Here is a 27,631-nt window from a genome sequence, read left to right as displayed (position 1 = left end):
GGCTCTGTTATGACTTAGTAGACAACTAGATGTCCAATCCAATTGTTGGGACCAGACGGGGGCAGGTAGTGACGGGGATCAGAGAGATATAGGTTGAGGTTACTCAAACTTAATCATTTCGACATTTAACAACTTCAAAGGGAATCAAGGAAATTGAAAAACTTGAAACTGTAGCAATTGTATTTCAGTAAATGCCATTAATTATGTTAAAACCAAAAGTCTGATATTCAATTATTTTTTCCAGCTCAACTGCAAAATGTTGTTCACTATAAATAGCATAATAACATAAAACTTGATGACTATTAAATTCATAATATATATCACCATTAAAGCTGTATTTAGTGTAGATACATATATCACCAATAAGAAAGAATACACTCCTTTATAAGATCAAAAACGAATTTTGACACAAACAATATGAAATACATGATTATTATAAATGCTCAAGTTTTGCATTAAGTCTTGCAAGCAAAGTTGTGAGCATTTGATAAACAAAACCCATTCTTAGCAAAAGAAACGGAAGAAAAAATTTGAACGAATTTCACCTTATGTAGAATGAAAACAATACATTATTGCATGACATTACCTATAGTTAAATAATTTGAAAGTTCATAATATACTAATACAACATTTATTATATAAATAGATGCATCTTTCAGTTATTTTGTTCATTTCTAACTTGCCACCATTTTGGTTTATTTGCATCTGGTAAAGAAGTTCTTGATGGACATCCAACTTGACCTGGTTTCTCACATATACAGTAAATATGACCAAACTTTCCAAAGTTACTAGGATTCAATCTTGCTGGATATTTTGGTGGCTTTCCAACAATTTCCTTAATCTCACTGAAATTATATGGAGCAAGATTATAAATTTCAAAATACCTCTATAGAACAACAGTAAAAAAATAGTTCAAGAATAATGCCAACATTAAGAAGTTACATACCTTTCAGATGCTGCAGCAACCATTTCAAACTTTGAAAATATCTCACTAGCTTTCGAATTGTGGACATCTATGTTAATGTGTTCATTTTTATCTATATTGAAATACAAAGATAACTTTATAATTTGTTTAATAATCTCATTATAACATTGCAATCTGGAAGAATAAAGTTACCAAAAAAGACATCTATCCTGGGAGATAATTTTCCTTCACTTTTATTGGTTACAAATTGAACGTTAGGGTTCTTGTACTGGAGCTGAGGGACATCTTTAAATATGAAATTCCTTAAAAATAGTTTATTGCCAATAAATATTAAATGTAACATGTTGATACATCATTGAAATGTAGGTAGAAAGCATCTTTATAAGATGGTAAAGTTAAAGAGAAGCCACAATGCCATTATAATGATGTTTGATAATCATAGTTCATTATAATTTTATCAATTTTAATAATTTTAACTTATTTCTATTCATGTTCTAACCTGATGCCTTTGCTGTTTTCTTTGTGAGAATAAGAAAGTAATACAATCTTCACATTTGGTTTTAGCACAATTTTACCACTAGATAAAAATTCTACCGTTCTTCTAAACGGATATCTTCCTTTTGCCATTGCAATCTATTTACTTTATCATCTTTAACCTAAATGACGTATTAGAAAAGACTCTTATAGACTGCTGGCATAGAGACGAATGTACTGTGCTGCAGGCGCAAGATTTTTGTAAACATGGCAGAGGAAGAAAACAGTTCGTAAGTTAAAAATTTTATTATATTGTAATTGTTAGTGCCACACGAGTTTTAAGAGTACTTTTGTTTTAAAGATGGTGGAGTAGCTGGACAAACAGTATTGTGGAAAATGTCAAACACAAGGTTTTTATACATATATTTTAATCGTTGATTGCAATGATTCAGATAGGCTCAAGATCTGCTAATATCATAATATGTACAAAATGATTGATTCTTCGAAGTCAACTGTCTGATCTATACCATATTATCGTCAAATTAGTAATAGTTTTTTAGTTTGGTAGTCTGCCAATTATATAAACAAAATACTTTTTCTAGACATCGACAGCTCTTGAGTTCGTACAAAGTGATTTGTCAGAGTTTGTAAGCACTATACATCATGACACGTCATTGGTTATTGCTGATTCTGCAACAGCTGTCAATCAAAATATCAAAGTTAGTTAAAACAATGATTTTGCTGAGATTCACAACACAGTCTTGTTGATCTAAAACTTGTGTTTTTTCTCTAAGATTGATGAATCAGAGAAAGATGCAGCTACAGGAAAATTGAAACAAGGTTCACCATGTTTTCCTTTCCTTATATTTGTCTATTTTCATTCAAATATGGTGTGTTTGTACATCAATAGTGTCATGGTTGAGCAAATCATTGTTTAATTATTTTTAGGCGTTTCTGATATTTTGACAAGAATTTCAACACATCTTCAAGAAGCTGTTGATAAAAAATCTCAGGTGTCACCAGTTGTAATTGATGAACAACAATCTTCTATGTTGATTACACCTACTGTCTATGATAGAACCCAGGTACATACACCCACAGTATTATTAATGTCCGTTTATAGAATCTTGTTATAGAATCACATTAGAAATTGGTTATTTTGTTTAGTAATAGATGTACATCATTTGCTCATCGTTAAAGTTAAATAAATGTTCATTTGCATCAATAGTCATGATATTAGCAAGTTTTGTTTGTGTAAAGTAGGAAAATCAATAATGTCATTGGAACTTCATGTACGTAGGTCAATATAATATTCATGATAAAATATACTTTTCATTAAAGTCAACTAAAATCTCATGAGAGTGATTGTGAGAGTCAATTGTGTAATCTGTACCTGCAACCAATGATAAAGTAAACTCATTAAGACACAGTAAAATGACAATAACATAACTGGAACAATCACTGACACAAAACCTACTTCTCCATGCATGCATTGTGTCAAGGAGGAAAAGAGGAGATGTTATAGAATGTTGGCGGCATAAACAGCATGGTTTCATGAACAAGTGATAGAAAATCATTTTCTTTACAGTTTTACTTTATTGTACAGCAAATGTAACAAGCGACATTACCCCTCTTAGGGAGTAAAGCCTATTGGTAATGTTTTTAGTCTCTCAAAAGAACAATAACATTTGCAGTGTGTTAGGTTTACTCTATCATTCTATACATGATGTTTACAATTCCTGTAAAATCGCGCAAGAGCTTACATAAGGAATAATGAACTCGTTTTTTAATGAGGCAGTTGCCCATCTTATTTTACCATCACTTGTTACAAATTTCTTATTCAAGAATGCTACCACCATGCTCTGTAAACTAAGACAATCAGCACTATCAACTCAGGAATAAAAAATAATATTTTCTTACGTATGGTGGAAACAAATATAGGTGCAAATATGAAGGTTTGCAAAAGAAGGGAATATTTCACTTAACCAATTCACGAAATGCAACCACACTATTGAATATACAATAACTCTCATGAACTTTCATTTGACTTTAATGAAAAGTATATTTTGTCGTGCATATTTTATTAATAACCTATTTGACGTTCCAATGACTTTAGTGATTGTCTTAATTTACGCTAATGAAATTACAGCTGCGTTAATATAATGACTTTTAGTTCAAATAAACATTTATTTACCTTTAATGCCGCGCAAATGGTGTAATACATTTTTTGTTTCCATTTGACAGTTAGCAATGCAGTATTCTCTAAAATTCATTGTTTAGACAAAACTTCTGGAATTGCAAACTAACCCAGATACCTATCGCTGTGAGCCCAAAGGTACGTAGCTCTCAACGTCAAATTCTGTTTATCGTTTTATGTAATTTTGTTTTATAATTATTTTGTAAAACATTATCAAGTAACTAAGTAATTTTATCAGTTGAATGTTAGCATCTGGAAATAGTGAGCAAAATCATTTTGGCATTAACACTAGTAGTGGTTTTTTAAACAAATTGAAGATCAATTTTTTTATAAAAATATGTAGTATGTGTGTACCTGTATGTTACAGATGACCAGTATAAAAAGTGGTGTGAAAATTTTCATCTGGATTCTAAAAAAGGAGAAATATCTGAATTACTTGTAAACAATCATGATGTTAGGAGATTGTATACTAGCTTTGTAAGTAAAGGAATATCTCTAACTGAGAAATATAAAATTTAGTCTAAACAATCATGATATTGATTGTGTACAAGCTTTACAAAAAATACTTCTTGCTATTAAGATGGAACTAAATGTACGCTACTGTAGTCCACATTTTTATCTTTATTATTTATAGAATTAAAGTATTTATTTGTTTTTAACTGAAAATCATTACTTATTATCAACATTGTTTGCTCGTCAAGAACAAAACTTTGTAAAAAAGTTGAACTAAAGCTAGAAATTATTGATTTTTTACTGCTATGGCTATCTTTCTTTAGTCTTTGTGTTTATTTATAAATTCAGGTTCCAAGCGAACAAAGTCACTCGACATTTTGGCAGCGATATTTTTATAAAGTTCACGAAATTCAAATGGTAAATAAATTGAAAATATTCTAGTTGATAGTTCTTCATATTTTATAAATTTAATAATACATTTACTATGTACATTAGTATATGTTTATTTAGTCAAGTTTGCATCGCGTGGTTGTGATGTAATTAATCGAAGAAAGAGATAATGATCGTTTACTTTGACACTGCTGGCGTTAAAATTTACAGCAACTCAATTTTCGCATTTAATTTGATGAGGAAGTGTGCTCATAATTTGACTTTTAATTTTTCTTTGGAGTAACAGAAATTTTATGTGTTTACTTCTATCACACCTTGTTTGCTTTTCCTTGAATTTTTTTGACTAAACACCTTATTGGATGGGAAAGGACTTAATAATCTCAAGTGTTTTCTGCTCATTTAATAGGAGAGCAAACGTCTCGCTGACATAGTTGCGCGAGCAAATCAAAAAGAGAGCGAGGATTGGGGCTGGGATGATGAAGATGACGTTACAACAGAGAAAGAAAACAGTAGGCAAATTATTGAAAAATAAACGATAATTTGCCTACTCTTCCTCTTATCAATACACGCTTTTCACGTTTATTTAGAATCGCACATTGACATTGTTGAAAACATATCAAATGAAAGTAGTGTTTCAGAAAATATCGAAACTTTTGAAAAGAAAGAAAAAGAACTCACTTCAAGATTAAAGCCACAAATTAAAGAAAATGATGATGTACCCAACACAGCCATCAATACAGGTGAAAATATCAACCTAATTATAAAAAATTATAAGTGCTCAACTGTGCTCATGTACAACAAATTATTCTTTTGCAAGAAACCTCTGCAAGTAGTTCTTCATCGGGGGAAAGTAGCTCTTCATCAGGGAAAAGTAGCGATTCGTTGGGGAAAAGCGATTCATCTGACAGTAGTTCCTGGATACGTGTTCGTGATCAGGAAGGTAAAGAAAGTTCAGTAACCTGCATAACTTTTTGTACAACTGTGGGGATTAGCGTCAGCTCAAGAAATATGTAACATTCAATTATTGTTGTGCGCAAATGGTGTCGAAGTTGTTACATTTCATGTCATAGTTTGATGTAATTGTTCACTTCAGGTAATTCATCAAAATCCAGCTCAAGTGTTGTTCTTGTCAATGATAAAGATACAGACAATCAAATTGGTGATAGCAGTGATGACGTTATTGGAGATGATGATGATGATGATGATGTTGGCATTGACGTAGTCGATGACCTCATCAATGATGATGATGATGATGAGTTTGATTTAAATGAAGATATATCAAATGAAGATGTTGAAAAACTTGTCGAAGCAATCACTGCAAATAATGTAGAGGTCAGTTTTTCTCTTTATCTTTGCAATTTGGAGAAAACCCTTCCGACAGTCCTAGCTTGTGATGTTCATATTTGTGAATTAATTTAGATTTTAAATCATACAAACATTTATCTCCTTAACTTTCCATGACAATTGCGCATGCGAAATAACTATCGTAGACAAATATGTATTTTACTAAAAACTATTAGACGCTGAAATTCACCAACCCAAGCACTAGGTTAAAAACGTTTTACTTATAACTTATAAAAGATTGAGAAATACTTCTTTCGTGATACGTACGTTGTTAAGATATTGAAATTTAAGAATAAATCGGTAAGTTCCATTGTTGATCTTGAGCTGCATTACTATGTAAACATTGTAAAAATTACCATTTGAAAATTGGATGAAATCTTTATCTTTGATCGTATGAAGTATTGGATTCATTATAATCTAAAGTTAAACAAGAAATTAAGTTTTTCCTTTTTAAAGCTTAGTTACTTATTAACTTTAAAAACTTGTGCTTATTGCAGTGATTCTTAAGTAGTTTGTTTACCTTACTACATATCAAAATAAAATTTTCCTCAAATGGCAACTTTTGACTTTAATTATCGTTTCATCTCTTTTTTTCCAGGAAGATTGGGAAGATTGGGAATAAAAAGTACAAAAAAACTCTTATTTCAGTGTCTCGTTTACCAGCATTTCAGAAGGCATCCGTTGAACTGTTGTCAATAAAAATTGGTGACTATACTTGGTTTGATAAAATACAATATATGGTTAGGGTAAGGGTTATTTCTGTAATGAATGTATAAATAATAATTGTAAATTAGTTAATTAACTCGTATTTGATATTTTGGAGTTTTATGCAGTAAATGTTATACAATAAACACATTATTTGTTTCTATCATAACTTGAATATGAAACCAAATTTGAAAAGACCTCCGACCTGCCATCGATCTTTTGACATCATTTATCTATCACATGAAATGAGGATTTGAGCTATTTTTTTTTTTGCTTAATGCAATCATAAAATAAGTCTTCCTGTTGATCACAGTTGTATTTAACCAGCAAAATGACCACGTCAATTTTGAGCTTTGCAAACCACCTGTGCAAGTATTTCAAAAAAAAAAAAGTAAATTTCTGTGTTCTAGAACCCTCTGCCTGCAGGCCTTGAGTGTAAAGGAATTTAATGTGCTGCAATGCAAAAGTCTTGTTTTTTTTTTGTTTTTTTATGGGTGGTGGGGTGGTTTACAGTCAGCAATATCTCCTTCCAACATCTTGCATCGATCTCATTTACAACTATCAGATCAGCAGAAAATTCCAGAAATAATTACATACAAACAAATTATAGGGATACAAAGAAAATTGTAACTTCAGTGATATAGATTTCTGCTTTATTCATTTCGTTTCACTCTTCAAATTCGTATACAAATATCTCGCCTATCTTTGCGACGCTTCCTTTCCCCACATGCAAATAAGTTCTTCCGTCGCCAGGTTAGCGACTTTCCTTTTCTTTCAGTTTTGGATGTTTTCAAATGTCGCTGATGATCTACATTGTTCGTGGGTCAAAACACTGTCATCGACTTTGGACTTGCTAGATTCGCAAAACACTTGGTTACCTCTCTTCACTGGGAAACATTTCGTCTTGCTATGTCAAGTGTGTTTTTTCTTACACAAGCAGTTTCATTGATACTTTCAAGCAGCTTTCATGATTTCAAAATTGTATTGTCTAGTTTGCACTCTTATGTACTTTGACTAAAAGAAGCTCACCTTGTAAATTTCTTTTAGACTTTCCTTTTTAAAAATTATTTCTTTTCTTTGTCTGTAACTGTTTGTAGATATTATCTGATTCGTTCTCGAAAGAAAAACACCTTATTTTTTATGGATGCTAATTTATAATTAACTCAGATACTCACTTTAATATTTACAAAATCTTTTTACTCATTTTGCTAATCGCAAAAACTTCATCAGTTTGAGAAAATTGATTTTTCAAGCAATCTCAATGAGCAATCGATTTCTCGCTTCGCTAATGAAATGGCAGCAGTTTCCTTTCATCTCACTAACCTAGTTTTTTTTAATAAAATTATTATACAAAATGGCGGCAAGCACTTCTCATGACAAGGTAGACATATTTTTTTGGTAGGCATATTTCAAAGTAGACAAAGGTGAATCGTGTCTGTAAATTTTATAGCAATATCTAAATATGGAAGGCACAAGTTATGTTACGAAGACGTTAAGTTTTCAAGAACAACAAAGGTTCGTTTTTATGCTCTGGAGTCTACACTGAACTATATGAATTAACCTATTATACTTTTTTGATGGTATAAATATTGAACGATAAACTATTTTAAACGTGGTAATGTTTGATTTAATGATAAACAAAACGAAAACGAAACAACTATCACTTTTGCCATAGAGAAATTATTACATTCTTGAAGTTTGTTTATACTTGAATTGAATGTTTAAAATACTAAATTATATGATATGTTTTTTAGACTAGAACATGAGAAATTACATGAAAAGCACAAAGGACATGAAGCAATGCATCTAGAAATGATTTTAATCTTACTAACTACCTTAGCAGTTGCTCAAATATTACTTGTTCAGTGGAAAAAAAGGCATTTTAAATCTTATCAGGTGACATTGCACATTCTTTGTAAATGAGTATATTAAATAAAGTAAATGGTTTGAACCCAGGAGTATCATTACATGTTTGTAGTTGTAGATCGTCTAGGTTGGTATAGTCCTGAGAAGGACTGTTTTTGTTGTTGTTGACTGAACCAGATAACAAACTTTCTTGAACCATATAACAAATACAGCTAACCTGAAGTTTACTCCTCATTTGACTCTGAAGATGACTACCACTGAGGTTGTCTTAACGTCAGTCAACAACAACGAAAACAACAAGTATATTAAATGTTGCGCTGGTCCTTAGCCAGTCTTCAAACTTTACCTGTCCACTAGTGGACGAGTGCTGAAGCTAGGATCCACATTCTTGGGAGGGGGGGTGAGCAGAATCTAGCTTGGCTGTAAAATTTTCTAATGAATTTCCTTGGCCTTGGGTTTGATGTTATGTAACATCTATCAATTGTGTAACCTGTAACACAACACTTGTAACAAGTTTGTTATATCCTGTTTTTCAGATGGTAACATTATTTGGTGTTTGGGTTATTCCTTTATACTTCAATATTCGTTTAAGATGGTTCAGGATGCTGTTTTTCTGGAGCATATTTTCAATATCAACTGCTTATATAGTTTATAATGCAACTAGACAACCACTTGCCCCAACAACTCCGAGGTCAGTAAAGAAAACACTTATATTTGCATGTTTGAATCACAGCTATACACTTTAACCCTGCTATTTTGAACTTTGTCAATTTGAATTTCTAAGTGTTAGTAATGTTGCCAAGTTTGATTTGACTGTTTGACTTCATACAAAACAATATGATACATATCTCTATAATGTCCTTAAGTATGAAAGCTTGGTACTTTTTTAGAATGGTGTACAAATGGTTTTTTTTCATTCACAAAGGAACAACAGCTTTGAGCTTGCTTGGTTATTTTGCTATCATGTTAACATTATTGGGGGTATCTACAATGTTACAAATTAATCCTGATATTGCTGCAGAGTTTGGATTGGTAGTTTTGTTTTATGGTTTGTATTTTGGTGTTCTTGGAAGAGATTTTGCAGAGATATGTGCTGATAAAATGGCATCAAAGTTGGGTGTAAGTTTTGTTAAGTGAAAATTGCTTCTAGTTCAATAATCAACAACAACTTAAATTTCAAGGCAAACCTTAAAGTACCATCAACTCACTTACAGTTTTACCTGCCCAGTGGCATCACCAGTATTTTTTTTCATTAAGGGAGATAATTTCCACATGCAGACGAAAATTTGCATTACCTGGAAAACAAAATTTATTGTAAAAGATTATCTTTATAGAGTAAAAATTTAAAACATCAATCACAATATAACATGTGTAAAATTGGTATGGTAACAAACCAAATTGTTATAGACATCACCTCAGATTTATTGGTCAAGACATAGGTCACAATGGTACTATCCCCAGACTCTCCCTACTTACTATCTTAGTCGTATGATGACTCTCCCCAGACTCTCCCTACGTACTGCCTTAGTGGTCTGATGACTCTCCCCAGACTCTCCCTACGTACTACTTGGGTGGTCTGATGGGCTGTTCACTGCTTGCTATAGGCCTACTCACTTTCAACCTTTATGTCCTTGAAATTTTAATTCATTTTAGATAGAAAACAGACATACCTACCTAAACTATCCGCTTATCAACTGCACACTCGCAATATAATTAATAACAGGGAAAAGCGTTGCAATACTAGTGAAATAAATTATCAATTCTCTTACATTACAATCATCTTAAATCTTGCACCACATGATTGTGTAACTGTAATTCTTTCATTGTGATTTGAGTCTATATTAATCAACTGAACTAGTTTTAAACAAACAAGAAAGAAAATGAACGCACGCGACAAGCTTATAAGATATAATTTATTTTTCAAGTACACTACAGTAAGCGGTCTACCCAGTCGAAAACTGAATGAAGGAATATGCGCTGTGTGTGGTCAAAAAATCGAACCTGAAAATACTTCGGAGAAAACATGTCGTCTTTCCTGTGGTCACATGTATCCTTATTTTTTCATGAGAAATTTATTATAAATGAATTATTGACAACTAGAACCAATGTTGATAATCGTTCTTAACTTTGAAGAATAGATTTCATGAATTTTGTATACGTGGTTGGTGTATAGTTGGCAAAAAACAAACATGTCCTTACTGCAAAGAGAAAGTTGATTTAAAGAGAATGTTTCCTAATCCATATCCTTTGAATAGTAAAGCTGTTTTGTATTGTTGATTATATGATGGTGTTTCTAATTTCATATCCTGTCTGGCTGGCTCTTCGATTTCATTATTTTCTTTAATTTAATTGTCATGTAATCGATTTTTTTATTCATTTTAAGCCGTAGAAAACAATCGGTGTGTATGTTTACAATATGAATTGTTTTAACAGCATCATGTTCTGCATTTTTTTTCTTTTAACAACTTTTCAGATGGGAGAAACCTCACATATTATTTGGTCAATTATTGGATTGGTTAAGATATCTTATTGTTTGGCAACCTGTTATTATTTTGGTTGTTCAACTTATAGTTTGGATTTTGGGTTTGGAATAACGCTGAGTGACTTAGAAATAAGGAATAAATTGAAAGAAACAGGAAATTGTATAAATTTAAACTCTTAACTTATTTTTCTAAATGCGAGCGTCATAAATTATTGATTCGTACGGAAAATTTAAATTAAAAATGAAATAATGCGTTAGTTAAAGTTCTTATGACACCAAATTTTACCATACAACTTTCTGATTGCAATGTAAAATCAATGGAGAAGTGAATTGAGTTTTTGGTTTTTGGAGATATTCAACTTTTTTCACTATGTCAATAACATCGTTGTCAAAACGTCACAGTTGGTGCAAATTTAACATTAAGAAATAGTAGTTTTCTCGACAGAGTCGGTATTTAACTATTTTACATTGACACCGTATTATATATTCGTCCATACTTGCATAATTTGTACATAAAACGTTTCAACGATATTGAAAATTGATGATATTTAAATTGTTGTTAGTCTCTATGATGCCATAACGATTTTTTTGTGTAATTAATGAAGTTAAATATCTCTAGAAAAGGTGTTGCATCCGCAAAAGTACTTATGAAGTCATTTTATATGTTCTTTGAAATGCAATAAACAATTTTTGATAAAATTTCGTGTCATATAAACTTTTTCAAAAGTTACGACACTTTTCATCGTTAATAATAACGAGATCATCGATTCATAGTTAAAAAATTGATATCATTATTTATCGATTAAGGCTTCGACCATAAATTCATTTAATGAATTAGTTTGACAAAAAATAATGAAATTTGTACAATTAGTCGAAATTATATTTGACATTGCTTGTTGGACTTTCACTATTTAATTTTCCAGGTCGCAGAAACAATCAAGTAATTTGAAATCGTACTTTTATAAAAATTAACAGTTCGAAGTCATCAAAACAGTACAGAAATTGTTTGGTCGTTTCAATCATAGATCACGTGACCAATGACGTGTAAGCTCACGGCGTTCCCAGGTGCAAATGATTATGCAATACAATAAGTAATAAATATCTAAAAATGATTAAACATAATAAATAGCTATTTTTTATTAAGGTTCGTTCATAGGAAAAATTTCTTACTGTTGATCAGTAGATTTTCGTACTATTTAAAAAACTTCTCCAAAATGGAAGAGTAATTTAAAACTGATCTTTGTATTTTGTATTCAGCCAATAGGAAATTAAATTATAGTCAAATTGTGCTGTTCATCCTCCCTGACCGATGCAAACGTATGTAAACGAGAAATAACATAGAGATATTTTTCTTGTTCTAAAAGACAATATAGAAGTTTTTTGTTGTGGAACAATGATGACAAAGACTGACGGACCGAAATTTTTCTTTCATGTGAACAGACTGCGAGAAGGTTTTTGAGTCTTCCTTTGGGCATTTTACATGACAACAGATTTGGTCTTTGATTACGAGCTGCCAGGTTTCGAAGATGATTTCTTAATTTTTTTGAAACAATTTCTACAAACAGGCACTTTATTCTCAGAATAATGACCAGGTAATGATGTTTGATAATCAATACATTGACCACAAAAAACAAGACCACAGTTCCAACAGTGATGCTAAAAAGATAACTAACCACTGAGTTCATATAGAAGTATTCTTCGCAAGCAATAATAACCAAGCTTACCTTTCTCGTGAGAGAATTAATGGGAGAAGCACAAGAGCATTGCACAACTTTACGAAATGATTGCCAGTCAAGTGACAAACGTGGATTATCACTAACTAATTCATTTAAAGTAAGATTCTGTCGCCTTAGTTCTGTTTCAATTGTATCATGTTTTGTTATCTTGTCTGTGACGTCTGTATTTTGAAGTATACCATCATTCATTGCGCTGACATCATCGCTTGTGTCATTAAGAATCAGTTCCATCAGTTCAATTCTCTTAAATAAAATCACATAATAATCAACAACATTCAACTTTTTATTAACACCAAAAATAAGGAGTAATTCAATAGCATTAAGGAAAGAAGTTAATTACTCCTTAAACATGATCTACTTAATCATTACCTTTGACAGTAAGCTAATATGATCTTCAATAGAGTCATTTTGATCCACAAGACTTGTTATAGCATCCATGACTGTCTCGCGTGGCTGCAATGTATTATCATGGCGATTATACATTGCTCTCCAAAACCTACAATAAAACAGAGTAAAATGTCACCTTCACAAGGTAGTAAGGTAGTTGTAAGTTAATTGACAAGTCCGTGTCAAACCTTATGTGTTGTGGAGAGGTTTTGGGACGAAGGAACGAGGTTTTAGTTCCATCAAAAAGAGGATTTACAAAATCATTGTAATTTTGCCATATGTAACCCCACAATGAGAACGTCGTCTCAGACAATCTAAAATCAGCAATAAATACTTGCATGTGAAAACTTAAATTATATTCCGACAAACAATGAAATAATGCGAACAAACCTTGATTCTAATCTTTCTTTCTCGCAATTACCAAGAAATGTTCCGAACTAAAAATCAATTATCCCGCAGTGATATGAAAAATTATCTTAATCCTAAAGTAGACTAATGTCTACGCGGTCATTTTTTAACATAGTAAAATTGCTTTGTCATCTTTTCATAATATGGAGTGGTTGCAATGTTTAAATATCAAAACGAAATTACGCCATAAAGATATTACCTATAAAAATCATAGAGCGCCATGTGTGTTGTCCAAAGCAAGATAATTGTTAAACAAGGTTATAATAAAAATTTACCTGACAAGAATGAACATGATCATGTATGGTTAGTAAAAATCTTTCATTAAATTGAAAAGAAAATGGAAATTGATGCTGTAATTGCCAAACACAATCCAAAAACTGCGTAAACACTGGGGATACTTCTTTGCCATCGTTACGAACAAAACCGCATCTTAACGTTATCAACAAAAAATCAATACTTCACATATGAAACATGTCAGTACAATTGTGTTCACTTTCATAAATTAAATATTGTTTAAAAATATCATAAATTTTCACAACAGAGCGAAAAAAGCCTCCCCATTTTAAAGGACTCTTACAAAAACACAAAATATAGCCACCTGTCAACAAATTTATGACCAAACGACAGCCATTCTTTCTCGATAAGTACCTTTGATTACAAAAATAGTAAGATTAAGAAATGAAGACAAAATACTGACAATGTAAATGTTATGATCGACCAGTTTTCATTCGAAATCAAGTATACTTATTTAGCTATTTATTCAGTTTTATTTTTACCTGAAATCCGTGAATACTTCGAAAAAATGAATCTAATAAAATACTGGCAATAGAGCAAGTTTGCGCAGTTCGGTCCCAACCATCACTACAATGAACTAAAACGCTCTTTCTTTCATCAAAAATAGCCTGTGACATAACATGAAAAATACGTGGTTAAAATACAAGATCAACAAGCTATAGAGGAATGAAATCAGACTTTTTATTTTCAAACATTGATCTAAAATTCTATCACCATAATATTCTTGAATTAATCGAAATCATCACAAATAGTCTAATTTTAGACACATTTAAATACCTTGGCAATAAAATACGAAGTGTCTAAGACACACTTAACATGTTTCAGCCAGCCACTACTAACAATACTCTCAAGGAACGACTCTCCATTCTGACGCTCACCACAAGCTATAATGAAAATACAATCAGCTAGAAACTATTTTATTGTCTCAAAGATGAAAAGATTGTAAATCACAATCAAAGAGAACATTTTTTTGCAAAAAGTTATTTCAGCAATACAATAATCGGTCGTATTGTCAATTAAACTCAAACCCACGAGAGAAAAAATCTAGCAGGACTTGCTATAGCCAGGTACGTACATCGATGCATGACGTATATTTTAACAAAAGTTTCTAATTTAAGCTAAACCACGAGCAACTTTTATAAAATCCAGTAAAATAACCGCACAATTTATAACGCAGTTAGGTATCCTTTGTGACTACATACATCGAAGCTGAATGGGCTATATACGTAGAAGAACAATTTTTTTAAAATTTTAACGACATAACTACAAACCATAAACAAGTTTTTGAAGACTTTGTCGCATCACATGAATATTTTCAATCCCAAGAAATTGAAAGTCAACATTCTCATAAAACTCTGTATTTTCGTAGCCTTTACCGGCCGCTCTATTTGCCATAGCATTGATCTACCACAAACGAAGACAAAAAAATAACAATCGATCTTTAAGCAAGTTAAGCTTATCTTTCAAAAATTATATCATCGACATTAAGAAATAACAACTAATTAGAGATAAGATATGATTTCTTAGGTTTTCAAAACATATTTTGTGATTCAAATTTTCGTGTTTTTTTGCAAAAGCTTTTTCAAGAGGGGCTACTACATAGTATCTAACTAGCATTAATATTAACATACGGTTTTTTGCAATAGACTTTTCAATAGGGTTACTACATAATTGCCTAACTGGCATTTCTGCAACATAAGTTCATTTAGTTGCATTTTTGAGGCGAACTCAGATGAACAAAAAATTCACATGAACTAAAGATCAGCGAAACTAGATGTTCTTACTCCATTCAAATTTATAAATACAATCAAAGTAAATGGTATGTTACCTTAGGTCTAGTATCTACAATATATAATTTCTTGGAATTAGGATTTGATTTTAGAATGGCGTTTATCATTTGTTCGTCATCAACTGACCGCGCATTTAGCCCCGATAAAGGTTGACTGGAGCGACATATTGCTGCCTAAAAATGGACAAAGTTTTACAACATTTTCACTTCAAAACAGTAAAAATAAAATCCACGTTCACATCTTTCTCAAGGTCCATTCAAAGTTTGACTTGCATGTATTATGATATAATTTAAAGGATGAAATTTACAGATATATTTTATAAATATTGTTGTAAAAATCTCCAACCTTGGTTGTTTTGTGAAAGTATGAAAGAGTAGGAAGTCTCTTTCGACTACGAAACATGGCACTGCCAATGGCAGTCTCCTTTGAAGCAGACGTTGGTAAAAACAGAATCCTTGGATACGTATCACAAAGCTAAAAATATTTGAAGATTAAATAATTAAGGACTGTTATATTTACATCAAAATGCAGTAATTATTTCACTTATAAAAAACATTTAATAGAAACGACGATTTTTTTAAAAGCAAACATGTTTCAAAATTAACGCAATGCCATCTTCAGTGCGAATGCATTAATGTATAAAACTACTAGTTTTACTATGCAAAGGATCAACTGCTCAAAATTGACAACTTCAGCATGTTGTTCAATTTTCCTTGTAATTTTCCTTCAATCTGAATGTTGTTCATAGACTTAATTAAGTCCCTACTTCAGCAGCAAATATTTTATTAGTGCTTTCATCATATGTTATAGAGAGATTACCATGAACACAATGTTCATAGGTAGTCAATTGAAGTCAATAGCAGAAAAAGGTGTGCTGTTTGATTATTAAATTATTGTTAAGAAAACGTAATTCACTTTAAAGCTCACTTTGTAGTCTTCATTGAGATCAGAGGCTTTCCAGGTATCTGGAGTGATTTCCATTCGAGCAAACTCCAGTTTGGGATCATATAACACCCATCCAGTGGATTGACTGATCTTATCCTCGGGTGGATTATATGAGAATGCATAAAGTTTTTCAAGACATACTGTATAGATGAGAAAATTATAAAAGACAAAATATTTAAACGCATTGTAAACCTCAATATACAAAATTTGAGTATTATATAAAGACCTAAATAAGCTTTTAAATTCTTAGCTAATAGTTCAAATTAAAGTTTCAAACAATTTCAAGTTTCAATTTTTGAGCAATGGTGTAGTTTTCATGTCATTATTCATTTCTTTAGAAATTTATTGTTCCTACGGTGAGTGAACAATAAAATATTTCCATCATATGAAAAAACTTGCCGACTAGCTATGCCACTGTTCTTGAGGTTTACTAATGTTCCATATTAAGAATATCAAAAAAATTACTGCTAAGAAACATTCATTAAATTACCTGGTGCTGACAGTTCTATCAGAGATAAATAAACATTTTGACAGTCACGTTCTCTGGGAATAACAAAGACAGCTATAAGAAAATTTTACAAGACACACGTAGTGGAGCACCAATAGTTGATAATGGTAACTTCTCCACATTTTGAATGTGATGATGGATTATCTGAAATGAGAAGGAAATATATATATATATATTACATATTGACATAAGCATTTAAAGTAAACTTTTAAACAGTAAAATCATTATTAAAATTAAATCATATTTTTTAATTAAATCCTTCAAGTCACCAAGCAAAAATTGGATTAAAATGCATTTTGTAAAAAAATATTTCATTACCCAAGTTTCTCTCTTTCCAGCTGGATCAACAAAAATTAGATGACTAGTTGTAACATAAAGTACACCATTGGTCGTTCTTTGTTGATTATAACCATCCATTAGACGAACATTTTCTACCTAAAAAACATATTTTATTTCATACTATCTTCCTCATAATTGGCTTTCTTAAGTTTGTGTTAACTGATCACATAGACTGTCATTCTCAGCTTGTTTATATGATTTTCTATCATTTCATCCACTTCTCAAGGTTGCCAAGAGATGCAATAAGCCAACATTTTGCCTTAACCTACAGGTATGGGACCTAAAATTAAGCAAGGCTTCTTCAAAATGTTGGGATCTGTGTCCAAAATACAATTCAAATGCATTTTCTGTTCTCAGTGAGATCTGTTAGTTTAAACTGAGGAAATGTTTTTTTAATTTTGGTGACTTTTATATCAACATATGGATCCAAAACAAACAAAATAATTTATTTATAATTAAAATCCTCAAAAAAATAAATACTTCACAATAAAATATCTTCATTTTAATAATCTGAAGTCAATTCTATATATTTTGTTTCTATATTTGTCCTTTTACCAAGTAAATAATTTACTGACATACCTTGGCCGTTTTTATGTAATCCATTATCCATTTATGAAATCTTTCACGTATAGTTTACGGGAAAATAGGCCTAATATGGTATCGCATTGTTATGGGAAATCTCAATTTTAATGTTTAAGTGCAAACTAAAAGCTATGCTAAAAAATGAAAAAAATTATAGTACACCGGCGTCCTTACTTTCAACCTATCTTAACTATCTTGCTCTAATTGACATGTTCATTCATGATTGGCGTAACATAATTCCATCCACTAAAATTACAGCACGAAAATTTTCGGCCTTTTTACTTCAAAAAATAAATAGAGCATAATAAACACATTGTAATTCTCAACGTCGCCGTTAGGATTGATAAATTATAGAGTCAAGGGCTTTCTTCTCAAACCAAAATACAATAATTTAAAATGGATGACATGTGAACTTAGTTCAACTGTCATTGGTTGAAAGATAAGTCATCCAAATCTTCCATCTTCAGATTGTTCCGTGAAAAATGAACCAGCTAAATCTTTGTTTGCCCACCTAAGTCATTTCTAAAAGTTAATAAAATTAATAAAAATATATCAACAAGAAGCCGATTATTTTTTACACAGAAAGCCAAGCAAAAAATGAAAAAAAATAAAATTAATTGCGCCGTGGCCGTGTGGAGAGGAAACTAGGTCGAGTACTTTATCATGGCGTCTGGTTGGGGAAATTTTTCTTCTTTTCAAGTTAATAAACCATCACTTTCCTCTTCCATAACATCTTCTACAAGTACGACAACATTAGGAGGAGTTCATAATGGAAATGGGAGGTAAAAACTTTTTACTTTAGAAAATTTAGTTGTAAAAATAGTAATAAATCTAAAATTTGTTATTTGTAATACGTACATATTTTCAATGCTAACTTTTTATTGACATGTAACTCTTTTTCATTCCATGAAAAACCTTATAAATAAAATTTTTAGTGGAAATGTGCTGACAGCTTAAATATAAACAGTGTTTAAAGGTGAAATCATTTGTGCAGGACAAATTTTTCAGCCAAGGGTATCATAAATCATATTTTTTTTACAAGTTCCTGTATGTTATGATATAATCAACCTTTATAATTTTTCTCTTTGTCTACATATGATTGTGTACAAGACCTAGTCTTTCAGTTTTGTATCCCAAACCCAGTCTACATATGTTTTATATAAAACCCAGTTGGCTTGTATCGTATCTAAGGCAAAGTCAATACTGCAATACACATATTTTAGAATTGGAACAAATATATGAATGGAAATATGGATCATGTTAAACAATATTATTATACACCATTTAAACTATAGCTATCTATTTTTTGTAGTTTTGTTTTTTTATTAAAACCATAATTTCAATCCATTAGTGAAAATTTGAATCTAAAAGATGAACAGTTACCAGATGGGTTGAATCAACTTGTCATCCAGCTCAGGTATGTCAATGTTTAATTATGAGATTTTTTAGATACCAGAGTGTTGATCTTTGAAAATTGGAGTGATTAGATTTGGATACTCTCAAAGTATCCAAATATATGTCATTGGAATGCTAATCTATCATAAATTATTCAGGATTCCAATATATATATATACATAGAAACATTTTCTGAGTAAAATCAGTTGTAACGTGCACGCAATGTGATTATACTAAGAAATGGTCTGGCTTTGCTACAGCCATAGAGCTTTGAAAGTAGCTTACAATATTTATAATTTTATCTAAAACATTCATGGACATTTGTACCAACTACTGAAAAATGTGATCAAATATTTTTAAAGATCCTTACTTCATGAAAGATTCTTACTTTAATGACAAGCTTCATAAGCTAGCATAGTTGCAATGTTATTCAAACAATTGCTCTCAATAAACTTTTGAAACTAAATTGCATGTGTAATTTATTGATTTCTTGTTGTTCAATCTAATATACACTATTGACTTTTTACAATTTCAACCATCAAGGTTTACTTACCCTTTAGCCTTTCAAGATTCAAAGTTCAAGTTATCCACAGAAACCTTCCTTGATTTTAACATCAGAACAGACTTCATGTTCCTTCATTTGGCTTTATATCAGCCTTAGGACTTGTTTTTTTGACAACTTTTTCTCTACTTTCTTGTGTATAGGGACTATATAAAGAAACAAAAAGCAATTAAAGATGAAATTGAGCGTCAGACCATCAAATCTTCAATGAAAGTTCACGATGAAACTGATAAATTAAGAAAGGTAATTGTAAAAATATGTATATAGACACTTATGTTTTAACAGCTATGAAGTTTTTGTTGTCAAACATTCATAAAAATAAATAAAACGTGGAATTTTATCAGTTTTATTTTATTCCTGTTTTAGCTGTTGAGACCTATGTATAAAAACAAGAGTATATTCTTATCTTTGCTTTGGTATTAGCTATTAATACATAAAATATACAACATGACGCATTTAGCTTTGTTCTTGCATGGAAACAAACTGATGAATGATAATTTATTTTTATTTAGCAGTTTTTTTTTATGTAGGATGTTTCACTGGTTTCAAGTGTTATTCAAAAAGATGCAAGTGTTGTGGAAAGTATTAAACATGAAATGAGTCAGGTAATCTTTTTTATGCTTTTGTATCAGTAAATCTGTCCCATCATGAAAAAGTATTCTGTTTTTTGATAGAATATTTGATGACAACTGTACGTCTGTTTCAAGATATTATAATCCATGTATTTGCAGGAGTTGATCAACGCTGAAATTGCTCAATTAACGAGCACTACACCAGTTGCATTTCAACATGAAAATCTTGCTCCACAAGAATATTTCAAGAGATTAATACAATCATTTGAAGAAAGAATGTTCTTATATCGAAGACAGGTTGAAGAAGTTGAGAGTCATCTAGCTTCTCTACAACAACCACAAACAATCTCACCACAAGGTTGTCGATGTTTTCTTGCTTTTTTATTCTTTACGAACGAAAAGTTTTAGTACTTACTTAAAACAACAGCTTGCATTTTTTTTCTCTGTGTTTACTGGTTTCATTATTAATATTTCTACAGAAATCTCTATAATGATGAAAAAACTTCACAAAACATTCATAACTTTGGCAGCAAGAATGCATGCGACACATGAAGTCGTAAAGGTAAAATTTTTTTCACATGAATTCGTTTTTCTTCTAGAGCGCTAAAATTCAATCAAAATTATTTTGTAATACGACACATTTTAAACGTTGAAATATTTCAGGCTGAGAAAGAGCGATACATTGCTTATCGTAAACGAGTATTTGGTGACACGTCCGACATTTTCCAACAAAATGATCTTATTTCTATACCACAATCATGTAAGATTGTAAAGTCAAGTATACTTTGTTCATCTTCATTTTGTTAAATCATTATTCCTGGCGCCTTTCTGTTTTGTCTTTTTATTTTATTCTCTTTCATTCATCTGATAAAATTTTTCTCATGGTATGATTGTACTTTTTTCTGTTAAGATCTTTTGAATGATTTATCGTTACGATCGAACATAGGACCTTCTCCTTTTGCTCACTGTAGCAGTTCAAATAAATCTTTATTGGCCACTCCACTGCAAGGTTAATATATTTGTACTTTAAATTATGTATAATTATTTCTTAAGACTTCTCTTATATTTTTCAGCTGGAGTATCGGTGCCTGGAATGTCCAGCGGTTTTGGTTTAGGAAATACGTCTTCCTTAAATGGAAACACCTCAGCATTTGGTGGTCTTTCTTTTGGTGCAAGCAATCAAACACCATTTGGTAAAACAACGACAGGCTTCGCTGCAACTGCCGGTGGTCTTGGTTCATCTGGATTTGGCACTTCATCGACCTTTGGCTCTACGTCAGGTTTTGGTTTGACAAATTCTGCACTTGGAAAGAGCATCGGATCTAGCGGTTTGGGGGGGTTGGGCACGAATACTATGACAGCAAACACTTTAAATACAGGATTTGGAAATACGACAAATTCTTTTCAATTAAACAAACCTCCTCTAAGTAGTAAACGTGGTAAAAAATAAATTAAAATATTTATTCTATGGATTAAAATAAAGTCTTTTCTTACTAACCATTCTTTTATCGAGCGCGCAAGTTTAATTGATGCTATGTAAATTTTAGAAGATTTACATCTTTCATTTCTTTAGAAATGTATTGTTTTCATAGCAAATGCACAGAGAAAAATTACATACTACCTAGCAGGTGTTTAAATCTTGTTTACACTACTTACCATGTGGATGGTTAGATATTAACTGTTATGACTCTGGGTAGTTCTGGGCACCACATCTGTTCCTTTGGTTGAGATTAGGATTCATGTTTGTGACATACTAAGCTGACCACTCACCCCATGTCAACTAACACTTTCACATCGATAACAAAAACAAAAAGTTTGCTCCTCAATCTGTTATCTTTCTCGTTAGCTCTGTTGTGTTGTTTTAAATTATGATTGACTTTCACATACCTATACATACATCTCTTTACTTATCCATGTTGTTACCTAGCTGTTAATTTTGCCAATTGCATATCTTCATCAAATAATAATATCTAAGTCACCGCAATGTTTCTTGTCAATTTTCTGATAAAATTCCTTAATGCTTGATATCTGCTTCCTTATACCGGACAGTTTCTGAAACAAATAAACTTTTCCAATTTATGAAACTCCTCAAGTAAATTCCATTAAGAATTTAATTCATTAATTGGCCCAAGTTCCCGTGGCTTATGGATGTTAGAAACTAAAGCAATTTGTGAAATTAATTCTATTCGATGCAGTTGCTTACAAAAACAAACGAACATTATTCCTGCAAAAATATTTAGCAGTAAATACAAATCAAATTAAGAGTAATACTTGTTTGTTCTCTCATTTTTTTCTATAAATTACTTTTGCTATATTATCAGAAAAGTTGCGCTCTTGACTTCAAAATCTACGGTAATACTCATATAAACGTCTTTTATTCGGCAGAACCAGAATACAAAAAACGACCATTTTTCTCGTTTCTCTTGAAGAGAGTTTCCTTTTGAAAAAAGAGCAAATGATTGACACAAAGTGCACCCTTGTAAGAGCAAAGGGACTGGTGACAAGAGAAGCATTGAAATTCAAAAACATTTCATTTGTTATCTCCATAATCGACAAGTATTATCTTTGCTTCCTAAAAATGAGAATTTACTTTGTCACAATGATTTTTCAATGTGAAAAAGGGAAGGGAAAATGATTTTATGTAAGCTTTACGCCCAAGTGTTTAAGTGTAAAAATGTTCTTCTTTAATAGCACATGTGAGTATATTTTGTAACATTACCAGTTATAACTATGTTGCCATCATAATTAAATGAACAACTAAATATTTCATCTGTATGTCCCTCGAGAACCTAAGGTAAAAACCATATCATATAGTCATTACGCAAAAGAAGAAAAAAAACAGAACTACACTATACTAACTTCTTTGCATTCTCCAGTTACAGGATCCCACAGGCGTGCAGTTTTATCGCTACTAGCTGTTAATACACGAGTTCCTTGAGGATTAAAACACGCCTAAAATAGTCCCATCATTACATTCTTTAATATTATCTTTAGGAAAGATGGATGAAAGTCGTATACACTTAAATAAAATAAAAAATGAATAATTTTCCTACCTTAGATATTTCTCCCTCGTGACCCTCTAACTTACTTATACAGTGTTGTGTTACTGCATTGTAAACTCTTGCTGTTCCTAAGGGGAAAGAAGATGTAATTCTAATAGAAGATCAGTTTCGTTTACAACCTTACAAAAGCTTGACATTTGTAGCTACAATCTTGAATATAGCTCACAGAACTTACCATCTGAAGACGCTGTAACAATTCGCTCTCCTGTATAATCAAAGGCTACATCAAGTACTTCATCATCGTGACCTCTTCAATAAAAATAAAAAAGACGATAAGCTGGAATGGTACCAGAAACAGAAGAATGGTACCAGCTTTAGAGGAATGGTACTGAGTACATACAAATGGTGCTGGTTACATGGGAAAAGTGCTGGTTACATGCGGTACTGGCTTCAGGGGAATGGTACTGGATACAGAGGAATGGTACCAGCTATAGAGTAATGGTACTTGGTACAAAGGAATGATACTGGGTACATTCGAATGGTACTGGCTTCAGGGGAATGGTACTGGATACAGAGGAATGGTACCAGCTATAGAATAATGGTACAGGGTACAAAGGAATGGTACTGGGTACATGCGAATGGTACTGGTTACATGGGAATGATCTGGATACAAAGGAATGGTAGTGAGTACATAGAGTTACACTACAGTAAACATGGGAAAGTTTAGCTGTTGTTTTCAGATCACGAAGCCCGACTTTTGCTAATCATAGTGAGTTAAAGCAGGGCAATTATTACGCAGATAGCAGACAAAAAAAAAATTCTAAAATTACAAAGAGTGAAAAGACGTCAGTATTTTGTGTGATTACATATCAGAATAGGAATAACCTGTTAATACCTTAAGGTTCCGATACATTTTGCGCTAGATGTGTCCCATATTTTGCACGTTTTATCCTAGAACATAGTTTTTATCTTTGTATGTTGCAAGTACAAAATAAAATGCACAGATTAAAAATGGCAACAATACTGTTCATTGTTATAATAAAATGTTTTACGACAGTGGCGATAGATTTTCCAGGCGGGAAACGTCATCTTATAATAAACATAAGAGCTCAGCTCGTTGCAATAATCTGGGCTCTTGTGTTCATTATAAAATGTTTTACCATCGAACCAGTAACAATCAAAGAGGAATCAAAATTAAACTGAGCAGTTGATATTTCCCCTCGATGACCAATAAGAGTGTGGATTCTTCTAAAGGAAAGAAAACAAAAGCTACATTCAAATCATTTGAATATATACATATAGAATGTAAAAAAGTAAAATATATGTAAAATTCTTTTGTAGAAATTTAACTTGAAAATTTTAATGTATAATTTAAGTATTTCAAAACAAATTTACCGTCCAGTCTTGACATTCCACATATTGACAGTGTGATCAAAGGAACCAGTAAGAAGAAATTCCCCAGTTTCATTAAAACAGCATGATATTATCTCAGCTGTATGACCCTAAAATATCAAAATAATAAACACATACTCCACATCAGCCGTAATCAATTTTTATTTTTACCGTTAATGTTGAGATTTCTGTTCCATTCTGTATGTCCCACAATCTTGCTGTTGTATCCATACTTCCCGTCACAATTAAAGTAGACTGTGGATTGAACTGCAAACAGACCTACGTACATCAACAAAAATAATTTTAGAAATTCAAATTATTTGAGTGTTAAAGATGTTTATTCAAATGGTCTATAGAATAAAAATGAAATAAAGAAACTTCAATGATTTTTGGCAAAGGAATTTCTAAAGAAAAGAACATATTGCAAATGAACAGTATAAGAGCGATCAAAGAAAATCTATAAGATTTATAATCAGGTTAGAAAAGAAAGAAACAATTTAGACAATGCAGATAATTAGAAGAAAAGAAAGGTTAAGTCACACACACAAATGATAAAGTCTTGAAAAGGAAGCACATTCACTCACTATTTCAGCAGTGTGTCCACGATATGTATGGAAACATTTTCCTGTTTCTGCACTCCATAGTTTACAAGTTTTATCAAAAGATCCTGTTGCAATTTTGTCTCTAAAAATTATATATGAATGTAATACATAAATACTATTGGAATTAATGAAAAGAATCATTCACTGAAATTAGCTATTTGATAAACTAAACATCTACAAATTAAAATGAGCAATACCACTAAAATTTTTAGGGAAGTAGTTTCAATCAATGATTGTCAAGCACAACATGGGAAGAAATTCTGATGACATGCTGTATTAAGTTCTTTGAAATCCACTGTTTTCCTTTAGGATTACAACATGCACATTGTGTATGAATAAGAGCAATGAACTTCTTCTCCTTTATCAATTACCCCATGCAAATTATTCACCTCTTTACCAAACTCTTCAGGTAAATATTGCACAACTGGCCTTGTATTCTCAACATCTAGGGTGGGTGATGCCCCCTATGCTCTGTTATGCCTATGAGCAGCAATTAAAATGCTTTAAACATACAAACCCAAAAGGATTGTTATATGCAATAGCATAAACAACATTTCTATGTCCTTCAAGTGTAAAAAGTTCTTCGCCTGACAATGTATCCCAAACTTTGCAAGTTCTGTCATAACTCCCTGTTATAAAACTAAATAAAAAACAGCTAAATGGTTTTTCAATCCACTGATCAATTGCAAAAAAATAATATTATTTATAAACTGAAATACTTTAAAAATTTTGATATTTGTAAATGAAAAAGTAAAAAATGAAAGCATTAAATAAGTTCTTACTTTGAACCAGATTTGTTAAATGCCACATTAGTTAGAGGTAAGATGTGTGCTCTCAAAACCTAACATAAATAAATTTGAAATAGTGAGTCACTTTCATTTCTATATCATAAAAAATGGCTGATTTTATAAAGTGTTCACCAGTTTACCTTAAACAAATAGAAATGATGATGATTTGTATTGTCAGCTTGTTTTTCTTGAAGACCTTTGTTTAGTTAAAGGTTACATTATTTTTGAAATTAACCAAAACTAACAGTTATGAATCTTCGCAAACGATGTTTGTGTGTATCTTCACATTACAGTTCTTGTTATGTTGCAAAGTTTGTTCAAAAGTTCAAATATTCATTGTGAAGCCTATTCATCTCTCAATGATGTTAATGGCCAATATGACAAATGGGCTTTAGATGGGCTTTGAAAAAACACAACAATGAGCATCTTCTTAAAACCTGTAGTCAATAATACCTCTTGCTTTAGTTGATGGTAAATAGGAAAATGAACTTTCGAACAAAAGTTTAAATTTTAAAGTGAACCAAACAACATTCCCAAGAAAGCACTGATATTTTAATAAGAAGAAGCTTAAGAGTATAATATCAGTTTAGGATACGTATAATAAGGTTTCGAACTTGTTCCACTTTAGATGGTGTAATTAATGGTTCTTTAGCAACAATTTCATCCAACAATGCTTCAACATTTGAACTAAAATGAACATTCCAATAATTTCAATGTGATAAATTGAACATAACTTAAATTACTTTTTTGAAATTACCTTGGTTTTAGTGTGAGTAAATCAATTGATTTTGTCTTCAGAATTTTGGACTGTTCATATTCCAAAATTATGCCTAAAAAATTAAAGAAAAATCAAAAACACGCGAAGTTTAAATAACAATTTAAATAAAACCAAAGTTAGTTGTTCTCAATACTATGTCGTTATCTGAGTTTGAAACGAACAACTGACGAGTCGTGATGACTGAACTGAAAACTGTTAATGTCAACCTATGAACCTATGACAACGACCTCGGTCCTCGCTCTTATCCGTGAAATGATTCAAATAAAATTATTAACTCATCAAAAGCCTTACTAGTAACCTAACAGAAACCATTCTACTTAGAATAAATACAATATAAAACAAACCGGGAGGATAATAACGCAAAAGGAATCTTTTTAACCGCATGTTAAAAAGCCTGATCTTCTTTATCTTATCTGTTTATTATGGTGGCCCACAATTTCAATACACAAACACAAACAGAAGCACACGAACACAGACCACAAGTAAAAGCACACGAACACGAATAGAAGTACACGAACACAGACCACAAATAAAAGCACACGAACACAAATAGAACTACACGAACACAGACCACAAATAAAAGCACACGAACACGAATAGAAGCACACGAACACAAATAAAAGTTGAATAGAATAGAATGGTTGATGCCAAAAAAGCCCCAAACTAAATGCAAAGTAAAGCAGGTATTCATAGTTTCTGCATAATACAATTAATG

At 31.4% G+C, this 27,631-nt stretch overlaps 6 protein-coding genes across 7 annotated transcripts; 3 read left to right on the top strand and 3 right to left on the bottom strand.

Moving 5' to 3' along the window:
- Positions 1-296: 296 nt before the first annotated feature.
- On the bottom strand, positions 297-1,567 carry LOC124447501 (28S ribosomal protein S25, mitochondrial-like). The gene is made up of 4 exons (XM_046998454.1): positions 1,425-1,567; positions 1,118-1,227; positions 947-1,037; positions 297-845 (listed from the first exon to the last, which is right to left on the bottom strand). The coding sequence occupies exons 1-4, from the start codon at positions 1,550-1,552 to the stop codon at positions 656-658; spliced, it is 519 nt and encodes a 172-aa protein (XP_046854410.1). The 5' UTR covers positions 1,553-1,567; the 3' UTR covers positions 297-655.
- A 75-nt stretch (positions 1,568-1,642) lies between these two features.
- Positions 1,643-6,657, top strand: LOC124447494 (BSD domain-containing protein 1-like). Its single transcript, XM_046998445.1, has 13 exons — positions 1,643-1,689; positions 1,761-1,809; positions 2,002-2,118; positions 2,194-2,239; positions 2,348-2,484; positions 3,680-3,734; positions 3,964-4,073; positions 4,398-4,466; positions 4,846-4,948; positions 5,027-5,179; positions 5,257-5,379; positions 5,533-5,771; positions 6,382-6,657. Exons 1-13 carry the CDS (start codon positions 1,667-1,669, stop codon positions 6,403-6,405), a joined length of 1,248 nt encoding a protein of 415 aa, XP_046854401.1. The 5' UTR covers positions 1,643-1,666; the 3' UTR covers positions 6,406-6,657.
- A 1,034-nt stretch (positions 6,658-7,691) lies between these two features.
- Positions 7,692-11,734, top strand: LOC124447497 (RING finger protein 121-like). 2 transcript variants are annotated; one of them, XR_006948738.1, is made up of 8 exons: positions 7,692-7,869; positions 7,939-8,003; positions 8,243-8,384; positions 8,891-9,045; positions 9,245-9,473; positions 10,280-10,401; positions 10,493-10,753; positions 10,828-10,994. XR_006948738.1 is itself a non-coding variant. In XM_046998449.1 (8 exons), exons 1-8 carry the CDS (start codon positions 7,843-7,845, stop codon positions 10,946-10,948), a joined length of 963 nt encoding a protein of 320 aa, XP_046854405.1. In that variant the 5' UTR covers positions 7,692-7,842; the 3' UTR covers positions 10,949-11,734. The 2 variants fall into 2 exon arrangements, 1 of the variants encoding a protein (XP_046854405.1); XM_046998449.1 differs by having other exon boundaries at positions 10,493-10,594; positions 10,828-11,734.
- Positions 11,735-11,948: 214 nt separating this feature from the next.
- On the bottom strand, positions 11,949-18,195 carry LOC124447493 (myotubularin-related protein 6-like). The gene is given in 17 exon segments (XM_046998443.1): positions 11,949-12,492; positions 12,561-12,815; positions 12,942-13,068; positions 13,148-13,273; positions 13,350-13,396; positions 13,643-13,796; positions 13,966-14,015; positions 14,144-14,269; positions 14,439-14,545; positions 14,933-15,065; positions 15,490-15,624; positions 15,797-15,925; positions 16,379-16,536; positions 16,887-16,970; positions 16,973-17,048; positions 17,223-17,339; positions 17,823-18,195. Coding segments are annotated over 17 exon segments (2,001 nt in total). The 5' UTR covers positions 17,847-18,195; the 3' UTR covers positions 11,949-12,339.
- Positions 18,196-18,452: 257 nt separating this feature from the next.
- LOC124447495 (nucleoporin p58/p45-like) lies at positions 18,453-21,862 on the top strand. Its single transcript, XM_046998446.1, has 9 exons — positions 18,453-18,607; positions 19,177-19,242; positions 19,926-20,025; positions 20,313-20,387; positions 20,514-20,712; positions 20,834-20,916; positions 21,018-21,114; positions 21,265-21,363; positions 21,428-21,862. Exons 1-9 carry the CDS (start codon positions 18,489-18,491, stop codon positions 21,802-21,804), a joined length of 1,215 nt encoding a protein of 404 aa, XP_046854402.1. The 5' UTR covers positions 18,453-18,488; the 3' UTR covers positions 21,805-21,862.
- A 659-nt stretch (positions 21,863-22,521) lies between these two features.
- LOC124446873 (dynein assembly factor with WDR repeat domains 1-like) lies at positions 22,522-27,371 on the bottom strand. The gene is made up of 16 exons (XM_046997753.1): positions 27,261-27,371; positions 26,896-26,968; positions 26,734-26,825; positions 26,279-26,334; positions 26,133-26,191; positions 25,868-25,990; positions 25,333-25,432; positions 24,920-25,027; positions 24,752-24,858; positions 24,517-24,604; positions 24,252-24,307; positions 23,592-23,665; positions 23,408-23,484; positions 23,214-23,306; positions 23,074-23,143; positions 22,522-22,926 (listed from the first exon to the last, which is right to left on the bottom strand). The coding sequence occupies exons 1-16, from the start codon at positions 27,298-27,300 to the stop codon at positions 22,892-22,894; spliced, it is 1,251 nt and encodes a 416-aa protein (XP_046853709.1). The 5' UTR covers positions 27,301-27,371; the 3' UTR covers positions 22,522-22,891.
- Between the last annotated feature and the right edge of the window lie 260 nt (positions 27,372-27,631).

The sequence above is a fragment of the Xenia sp. Carnegie-2017 genome, unplaced genomic scaffold (genome assembly GCF_021976095.1).
Source record: "Xenia sp. Carnegie-2017 unplaced genomic scaffold, XeniaSp_v1 HiC_scaffold_22, whole genome shotgun sequence".
Lineage (NCBI taxonomy): Eukaryota > Metazoa > Cnidaria > Anthozoa > Malacalcyonacea > Xeniidae > Xenia > Xenia sp. Carnegie-2017.
This window is presented reverse-complemented; position numbering and strand designations above follow the sequence as displayed.

Coding starts and splice junctions, on each gene's coding strand:
- LOC124447501 (XM_046998454.1), bottom strand. CDS start 1,552: ATGGCAAAAGGAAGATATCCGTTTAGAAGAACGGTAGAATTTTTATCT. Junction 1,038..1,117: donor CAGGATAGATGTCTTTTTTG/GTAACTTTATTC, acceptor ATTTCAATATAG/ATAAAAATGAACACATTAAC. Junction 846..946: donor GTTGCTGCAGCATCTGAAAG/GTATGTAACTTC, acceptor ATATAATTTCAG/TGAGATTAAGGAAATTGTTG.
- LOC124447494 (XM_046998445.1), top strand. CDS start 1,667: ATGGCAGAGGAAGAAAACAGTTC. Junction 1,810..2,001: donor TGGAAAATGTCAAACACAAG/GTTTTTATACAT, acceptor TACTTTTTCTAG/ACATCGACAGCTCTTGAGTT. Junction 5,380..5,532: donor ACGTGTTCGTGATCAGGAAG/GTAAAGAAAGTT, acceptor TGTTCACTTCAG/GTAATTCATCAAAATCCAGC.
- LOC124447497 (XM_046998449.1), top strand. CDS start 7,843: ATGGCGGCAAGCACTTCTCATGACAAG. Junction 8,004..8,242: donor AGTTTTCAAGAACAACAAAG/GTTCGTTTTTAT, acceptor TATGTTTTTTAG/ACTAGAACATGAGAAATTAC. Junction 10,402..10,492: donor CGTCTTTCCTGTGGTCACAT/GTATCCTTATTT, acceptor TTTGAAGAATAG/ATTTCATGAATTTTGTATAC.
- LOC124447495 (XM_046998446.1), top strand. CDS start 18,489: ATGGCGTCTGGTTGGGGAAATTTTTCTTCTTTTCAAGTTAATAAACCA. Junction 20,713..20,833: donor ACAAACAATCTCACCACAAG/GTTGTCGATGTT, acceptor ATATTTCTACAG/AAATCTCTATAATGATGAAA. Junction 21,364..21,427: donor ATTGGCCACTCCACTGCAAG/GTTAATATATTT, acceptor TATATTTTTCAG/CTGGAGTATCGGTGCCTGGA.
- LOC124446873 (XM_046997753.1), bottom strand. CDS start 27,300: ATGCGGTTAAAAAGATTCCTTTTGCGTTATTATCCTCCCG. Junction 24,308..24,516: donor TGATTGTTACTGGTTCGATG/GTAAAACATTTT, acceptor ACTATGTTCTAG/GATAAAACGTGCAAAATATG. Junction 23,307..23,407: donor ACGAGGGAGAAATATCTAAG/GTAGGAAAATTA, acceptor GGACTATTTTAG/GCGTGTTTTAATCCTCAAGG.